The sequence below is a fragment of the Monodon monoceros genome, unplaced genomic scaffold (assembly GCF_005190385.1).
Source record: "Monodon monoceros isolate NGI ecotype Baffin Bay Population unplaced genomic scaffold, NGI_Narwhal_1 Super_Scaffold_21, whole genome shotgun sequence".
NCBI lineage: Eukaryota > Metazoa > Chordata > Mammalia > Artiodactyla > Monodontidae > Monodon > Monodon monoceros.
The window spans coordinates 136,235,344-136,244,072 of record NW_021703778.1 but is presented as its reverse complement, the minus strand read 5'-3'; the positions used below and the strand labels follow the sequence as shown (position 1 = coordinate 136,244,072).

At 46.0% G+C, this 8,729-nt stretch overlaps 1 protein-coding gene across 2 annotated transcripts in view; it reads left to right on the top strand.

The window, feature by feature from the left end:
• The first annotated feature begins 6,667 nt into the window (after positions 1-6,667).
• The window catches only part of KCNH5 (potassium voltage-gated channel subfamily H member 5), a 317,438-nt gene continuing 315,376 nt past the window's right edge, over positions 6,668-8,729 (top strand). For both annotated transcript variants that reach the window (XM_029238666.1, XM_029238665.1), the window contains exon 1: positions 6,668-6,786. In XM_029238666.1, coding sequence (XP_029094499.1) covers positions 6,714-6,786 — 73 coding nt within the window. In that variant the 5' untranslated portion in view covers positions 6,668-6,713. The remainder of the gene's footprint in view (positions 6,787-8,729) is intronic.

Genomic DNA, 8,729 nt, shown 5'->3' with positions numbered 1-8,729 from the left:
ATTTCGTTGACCAGAATTAGTTTATGGCCATAACTAATTTCAAGGAAGTGGGGAAGGCACCTGGTTATTGGTGAGCATTAGTAGTGACCACCACCTAGAGTTACTACTGTAAATGAAAGTAGAAGGGGATGAAAAGGGTTATTTACTTAGCAAACACTTACATGGTCCTTGTTACATGCCAGGTATTATTTAATAGCTATCGAATAGGATCTCATTTAGTCCTCGTAACAGCCCTACTAAATAGGTCATTTTTAATCCCCATTTTACAGCAAGGGAAATTGAGGCTAAATAACTTACTCTAGGTTATGTAAGGGGCAGGGGCAAGATTAAATTCCAGGCAGTCTGGGTCCAGAGTCGAAGCACTGAACCTCTATACAATACAACCTCTATTCTGCTTTCTCTCAACTTGGATTCTGGGGTGGGAAGGAGAAGGAGGAAGGTTATAAGTTTAAGTGTGGGACTGTGCAAGCAAAGGAATCAAACAATCACTTGGATATTTCATTGCTAGAGCAGGGGTAGGGCTCTGGGGGAGGCAGAGAGTGAGATTCGGAAACTAGACTGGGAAGGAGGAAATGTTTGGACTGACACTGCTGCTGATGACATCCTGGAGGCCAGGATGGAGAGCAACTTCTGGCTTTCTGTTTTCTTCCTTCCACCATTTCTCCTCCAGAGCCACCCGTTTAGCATCTGCAGATTGCACCTTAGACCTCTGCTGAGGTTAGCTCAGAAACAGAGAGCAGGGTTAGAGAGAAAAATCATCCCCCTAGAGAGCAGTGGGTGGGCCATTTTCACATAAGGGATCAAACATTGTCAGACTGGACCGATTTTTAATGCATTTTTGAGAATTTACACATAATTACAGCTACTGTCAAATAAACTATATTTTAAATCCTCAAAGGAGGATGTGCTTGATTAAAGAATCCTTCAGCAAACCTATAGTAATTACAAACCATCATTTCCTAATATATCAGTTTTCTAGCTCTTCACTCTTGTCTTGGTTACTGTTAAACTGGAACACACCTGCAGCTCAGCCAGCTTTCCTTCATTTCATAACTGTGACTTAGGAGTTCATGAACACCTCTGGGTATTGGAACTCTTCGTTCTCACAGACAACACTACTCTAATTACAATACCCCAAGACAAATGCTTCTGCTTTAAAATGGAATCTCTGCAAGGAAACAAACAAAAAGAAGCCCTTTGTGTGACATTGAAGCTTTTTGATTCCTGTCTCTCTCACCTGTATATGCTGTGGCTTGGTTACAACAACTCTGTCTTCAAAACACTTATAAAATGCTGTATTGGCACCTGCTGCAATCTGCCAGCACATTCCTTAGGGTCAGTCAGTCCACACGGTGCCAGTGCTGCTCTGTTTTCCTTAACTCTATGTTGATTAGGAGCTATTGCACGTGATTACCAGCTGTTGCAAGTGATTCTCTCTAGTGCTACAAAACCAGTGATGGCAATAGAGATAATTGGATGTTGCTGGTTGTTCCCACACTATGCCAACATCAGATTATTTTCTATTATTTACAAGGAGCTCTCACCACAGGATTAGAAGACCCAGTTCTAGTCATAATGTACCTCTAAAGCACTGTGTCATCTTGGATTAGGCACTTCATCTCTCTGGGTCTTGTATTTTTCTTCTGTAAAACGAAAATTTAAACTAGAGGATTAAGAAAAGTGTGTAAACCAAGGATTTGACACTTTATAATGACCATTTTTTAAAATAATTAAAATAATTCCAAAGTTACAATGCTATGCAGTTATTAAGGACAAAGAAGAAAGGATAAATGTCATTTTAATTAAATCTGCAGATGGAAATATATGGGGAAGTTCTACTAGTAATTGTGTGACTGTGTCTTAACAGAGTCCAAAAGCGTTTCCTCTTTGGGAAGTGTGAGCTAATACACCCAGAGAGGAGTGATGAGGAACAGGGATATTTCTACTGGATGGGGATGCTGGGAAGCTGAGATTTTATATCAATACCCAGAGGCGATGTGGACAGCTGATGATGTGCAAAAGAACACACAGGTTTGAGATTAGCTCCTGTTAATGGTGATGATGGATTTGTCATATGTTAGAAGTCTAGGATAGCAGTCTATGAAATATATATATTTATTTTTGTACATATGTATATATATTTTATTTTAATTTTATATACATATAAAATCAGCCTGCTTGTTCACCACTTCAGTCGGGGAATGGCTGATTAGTCACGGTCTGTACAGTAGCCTAGTCGACATAAACACGGGTCACACAAGACCCACCAGAGGAGAGGCAAAATCCAATTGTGTGTCTAAGCTCAGGTTTTGAGTTCCCCTTCCCCTTGAGGCAGGAGATAGGTGGGCTCCAGGCTAGACATTTACAACTGGCCTCCTATTCACACTTCCTGGGGTGAGAAGAAGATGGGCTCCAGGCTGGATGTTCATTACCAGCCCCCTGTTTACATTTCCTGAAGCAAGAGACAAACGACCTCCAGGACTACATATTTATGACTGGACTCCTGTCTACATTTCGAGATCTGCACCTCGATGTAGAAACCAGCAACAGAAATAGGGTAAATAACCGGACATTGGACATTTTTATGTCAAGGACAGAGTGGGACTAAACCCTGTTAAAAGATCAAGAGGTCATACATTTCCCATCCTTGGGGCAAGGGAAACATTGCACATACGCTGAAAGGCTCCTTGGGGGTCAAAAAGGACCCATAATATGTGATGCTAAGGCCGTCCCATAGGCCTCCGGGCTGTAATCCATCTTGGAAAAAAGTTGCTCACGCATGTTGGGGAGGGTCCTAGGGCAGGGCAGGTGTGGAAAAAGAAACCAGATAATTGGCCAAAGGTAAACAAAGACCTGGAAGAACTGCGGTATATAGATGACTTAACCACCTCTTTACTGCTCTCCTCCTCATTAGGGAGGACGCCCACCCCCTCCAGGTGTGCATCTCTGCCTTGCTTTTGTCTTAACTGTTTCTCTGTGTGCTCTCCCACTTGCTGTTGTGCTGTGTCTTTAATAATAAACTTTGTACCTGTTTTTTTAACATCTTCATTGGAGTATAATTGCTTTACAATGGGGTGTTAGTTTCTGCTTTATAACAAAGTGAATCAGTTATACATACACACATATCCCCATATCTCTTCCCTCTTGTGTCTCCCTCCCTCCCACCCTCCCTATCCCACCCCTCTAGGTGGTCACAAAGCACCAAGATGATCTCCCTGTGCTATGCAGCTGCTTCCCACTAGCTATCGATTTTACATTTGGTAGTGTATATATGTCCATGCCACTCTCTCACTTTGTCCCAGCTTACCCTTTCCCCCTCCCTGTGTCCTCAAGGCCCTTCTCTAGTACTGGTCTGCGTCTTTATTCCCGTCTTGCCCCTAGGTTCTTCATGACCTTTTTTTTTTTTTTTAGATTCCATATATATATGTGTTAGCATACAGTATTTGTTTTTCTCTTTCTGACTTACTTCACTCTGTATGACAGACTCTAGGTCCATCCGCCTCACTACAAATAACAAAATTTCGTTTCTTTTTATGGCTGAGTAATATTCCATTGTATATATGTGCCACATCTTCTTTATCCATTCATCTGTTGATGGACACTTAGGTTGCTTCCATCTCCTGGCTATTGTAAATAGAGCTGCAATGAACATTTTGGTACATGACTCTTTTTGAATTATGGTTTTCTCAGGACATATGCCCAGTAGTGGGATTGCTGGGTTGTATGGTAGTTCTATTTGTAGTTTTTTAAGGAAACTCCATACTGTTCTCCATAGTGGCTGTATCAATTTACATTCCCACCGACAGTGCAAGAGTGTTCCCTTTTCTCCACACCCTCTCCAGCATTTATTGTTTGTAGATTTTTTGATGATGGCCATTCTGACCGGTGTGAGATGATACCTCATTGTAGTTTTGATTTGCATTTCTCTAATGATTAATGATGTTCAGCATTCTTTCATGTGTCTGTTGGCAGTCTGTATATCTTCTTTGGAGAAATGTCTATTTAGGTCTTCTGCCCATTTTTGGATTGGGTTGTTTGTTTTTTTGATATTGAGCTGCATGTACCTGTTTTTACAGTTTTTGCCTCTATGAGAAATGCATTTTTCACTGGGGTCAAGAGCCAGGGGTGGTGGTGGCTGGGATTCCTGGTTTTCATCCAGGCTACACAGGCTCAGTTCCTGGGCAGGGAATTAAGATCTCGCTTCACACCACCGCTCACCGCTGCCTGTCCGAGATCACCCTTGTACACACCCGGTCAACTGCAGGAAGGGAGCTGTAACCTCAGCCACATCTCTGACTCCTGTCATGGCAGGCCAACCACAAAGATCCAGTCTGTGCCTGAGTCCCTTGTAATTTAACTAAAGACACCCCAACACATTTAGAAGGCAGTCTATCTGTAGGGAAGTAAACTTGTACCACCAGCCGTGCTTCGGGTAGAAAGCAAGGCTAGACTAGTGTTATTGTACCGAGTCTCTTGATTTTGTGCGGAAAGAATCCTAGCAGAGCAAACTGCTCTTTACCTCGCATCAACCTTCTGGGTTTGTTCAGCTGCCTAAGCACTGCAGGAACGGGTGGAAATTGCAGAGGAGAGGGAGAAAAGGATCCTAAGATAAAGCCTGGATCCTGGCTGTGTATTTATGTGTCTCTCAGCTACAGGCAACGGCCTTTACACCGACCGCTCTGGAGAGGCAGTGATGGTAACCTGAGGCCAGTGATTGGTAATCTAGGGGTTTAGGCAAGACACCGCCCCCACTCCCCCTCCCCCTCCCTCCTTGCCCAGGGTAGGAGCCAAGCAGGAGTTGTTTCCTCTGACCCCTGCCGGGGAGATTCCCAGATTCCCGCTGTCTCCGGGTAACCTAACCTTGACCGTTCCTAACAGGGGTTATCTAGCATATTCTTATCTAGCAAAAGGGGACGCCCCCATCCAACTCTCCTTTCGCCTGCCTACTTAACACTTTGCCTCGCCACCAACCTCTCACCTGGCCGCAGTGCACTTTCTGTCCTCACTCCTTGACCCTGTTTATGCAGTCGTCCTTTCTAGACAGGCCCTGGCGAAGCCTCTGGAGGGGAAGCCGTAGATCAGTTCCTCTCAAACTTGAGCGGGCATAATATTTATCTGGAGGGCTTGTTAAAACATTGTTGGCCCTCGCTCCTAGAGTTCCCGGTTTCCTAGCTCTTGGATAGAGCCTGATAATTTGCATTTTTAACAAGTTCTTAGGAGATGCCGCCAGTCCGGGACCACTTTGAGAACCACTGCCTTAGATAAAAGAAGGTGCCGGTGCCGCGGCGTGAGCTCCTCCATTTCTTTCCATCTCTTTCCCCGGTCCCTTCGCACTTACGCTATTTTTCCTTCTCCGTCATAGAATCTGGCTTTTGGACTCTGTTTCTAGCGGTTCCCCTCCTGTCGCCGGTTCCGAGCGCTGGTAGAGAAATTTCCTGCCCACACTCCCCAGTCCTGTGCAGCGTCGCCCCCCCCCCCCCCCCCCCCCACCTTTCCCGCCCCCCCCCCCCCCCCCCCGCCTTTACTGTTTTTCCACAGCAGACGCTGCCCGCTGCACTCTCCCTCTCTTGGGTGTGAATTATTCACTCTCTTTCCTTACTCCTTGCATTAAGTGCAACCTTTACCGCAACTTAGCAATGGCTGGGCTCGCTGCTCGCCTGTGCGCTCCGCAGCCCTGGGAAGCATCCCTGTACTGCCGCCACGCTCTTCCACGCGCCAGACCCAGCCTGGGGCGCCAGGGCCATTCCAGCTCCTGCTCTGCGCTCCGACCCTAACTGGCTCGGGCTCCAAGGTGTGGGCCAGGGCGGGTGCTGAAATCTCCTCTGTTGAGCTTCGGGCGCCGAAGCCCAGAGGGGGGCGGTAGCAGCGTCAGGTGGCTGCTCTGCGTCCCCGCGCGTCGCTCAGTCAGTCCCTGCTGCGCGCTCAGCCCGGACTGGAGCGGGAGATGATCAACACCTCCGCCCCGGCAGCTGCGTCCCCGGGAGCAGCCGGGACTCGGGACCTTGGCAGGAGAAACTGAGATGTGACCCCTCCGACTGCCCATTGCCCTCTTTGGCATCCTGCTTGCTTCTCCCACTTCCTCTCCCACTCCACGGCTCAACTGGACAGCGAGCGTTTGCCTCGATCTCCGGGGAGAGAGGAGCGGCCACCAGGCGCACAGCCGGGCAGAAGTTGGGCTCAGCTGGGCAGCGCTGATCCAGCTGCGCCGGAGGGGTAGGCTAGGAAGTGGGAGAGGAAGGCGCAGTAGAGGGTCTGGGAGATAGGGCTTTGAGTGGGCTTTTCCTGCTCCCCCGGCCCCGGGGTCGGGGCAGGGGGAGAAATGCTGAGCCCGCGCCTAGGTGATCGCCGCCGCGACAGCAGCCTCAGCAACAGCTTCAGCATCAGCACCGGCGGGACAGCGACAGCGGGGGCGGCGCAGGCGCACTGTGCCCCGCGGAGCCTGCAGTTCCCGAGCCCCGTGTGCGGCACCGCCACAGTCTGGGCAGCGGCGGCCGGGGGAGCGCTACTACCATGAACTGCCTGGTCCTCCTCCCCAGAGCTGCTCATCCGGGTCGGGCTGGAGACTCAGTCAGGGGACCCCGTCGCCGCCGCCGCACCCCCTCTTCTTTGGGCTCGATCTTCTCTTCCACCTTTTCCTCTTCTTTCTCCACCTTCTCTTCCTGCATTCCCCCCTCCCCCGCCGCGGATCCTGGCCGCTGCTCTCCAGACCCAGGATGCCGGGGGGCAAGAGAGGGCTGGTGGCACCACAGAACACATTTTTGGAGAACATCGTCAGGCGCTCCAGCGGTAAGAAGAGTTGCAGTCAGAACACCCCTCCACCTCCATCCTGCCCACCCACGCCCCCCATCCTCCCCGTCCCATCCCTCTCCCAGGGCGGGAGGGGGACGCAGACCGCCCTACCTGGCGGCTGCAGTTACAAGATGGACCTGATTTTAGGAGGGAGTGGGAATGAGGTGGCAGAGGAAAGTTAGTTGCATCCCCTCCTCAAGACGTACTCTCCCCCCTCCCACCTGTCCAGAGCCCAGAACCGCAGGAAGCCAAGGGGGAGCAGCGGCTAGGGTGTAGGTACATCTGGAGAACAGAGTTGAGTTTCGCTTTGTTGAGGGATATCTTTTTTGTTCATCGTTTCCCCACATTTTTAAACAAGTAGGCTGAAGAGACTGATCAAATTCTTAGAGTTAATCTCAGTGGAAGGGTTCCCTCAAGTTGGGAATGGCTGTGGAAGTGGCTACTTAAGATTTAGTCTCTGGAATGGCTTTCAGGCCCAATGGGCACCGTTGAAAGGAGCCTTGTGTATGAGAGGGTAGCTGGAGTTGAACCTAAGAAAGAGAGTCAGTTCTGGAAAAATGGGAAGGCAATTATTATGGTCAAATTTGTGTTTAAAGTTTTTTTTTTTTTTCTATTTTGCATTGGTCTGTATTGATCTATATGATATATTTGATTTGAGTTATACAGGAGAAACGTAGAAGGGAAGCAATAGCTACAGTGCTTTTAAAGTAACTGGAGAAAGAATTTTAAAAATGCCATTCTACCTTGCTACTGATGTTAGAGTTTTCTTGCCTTAAAGTGTCTTTGAATTGCCATCTATTTATGCATTCATTTCCTCTAAGATATCAGAATGGGGATGGTTATATATTTCACATTTTAGGACCTTATAAACTTTGCATTTTATTGAAATATACATTTTCTACTTGCTTTCAAATCTTTTATATAATTTTCAATTTTGTAAGATATGTAAAGATATCCTTTAAAGATATGTAAAATATCCTTTAAAGTTTTTTGTTTTTTTTCCTTCAGAGACCTGTTATTATATTTTGAGATCCTTTGCTTGGAGAATTATGAGAAAGACATTTCTGCATGTTGATTACAGTAGATTTTGGACCAAAGCAATGGAAATACTCTATGCAATTCCATAATCATTGTTCATTCATTCATTCATTCATTCAGTGAAACAATATTTATTTGGGTGCCTTATACAAGAGAAACTCTGTGGGGTCCTTTGGATAAAAAAATGATTAAGACACTTCTGCTCTCAAAAAGCTCCCTCCTTAGTGGCAAGACAGAGGCACACTCAAATGATAATAAATAATTAAATACAATTATGCTCTTCCTGAATTGGTAGATTAGGTTATATTAATTCCTAGGATATGAGCTCTTCTAAAACTAGGCTTGCAAATATTTCCCCTGATTTGGGGACTATATGTAAGTGTCCCAAGGTATTTCTCATCAAGCTCTGACATGGTATTTGGTTTTCATTTGAGGCTTTTGACTTTATTTCTTCACATTTGGTCAATGCCTGATACTATACAAGTCTTGAACAGACTTTTTTGGGTTCAAAAAAAAATAGCTAATAGGCCTGATTTAGTGTAAAAAAAAACTATAATACTTTTAGCCATTCCAGTGTGATTTCAAATGTGTTTGATTTTTTATGATAATATAAAATATTAAAAAGTATATAATATAAATAAATGGTAGCCAATTTCTATGTTTATACATTACTTTCTTATATTAATATTGTACAGAAACCTAGAGTACAAGGAGATATTACCGTTAAAACAACCAGGTTGGGAAATTTAAAGGTTATTGGAATTAGCTATTTAAGGTATATCAGTCTGTTTTTCAGCTTTCTCATCCTCTTGGGTTATTTCAACTCCATGCAATTTGGTCTGTGAGAGGACTTCTCAGAGAAGGCCTTAAAGAATAAAATCTGGAGGCTGTCTATTATTGCT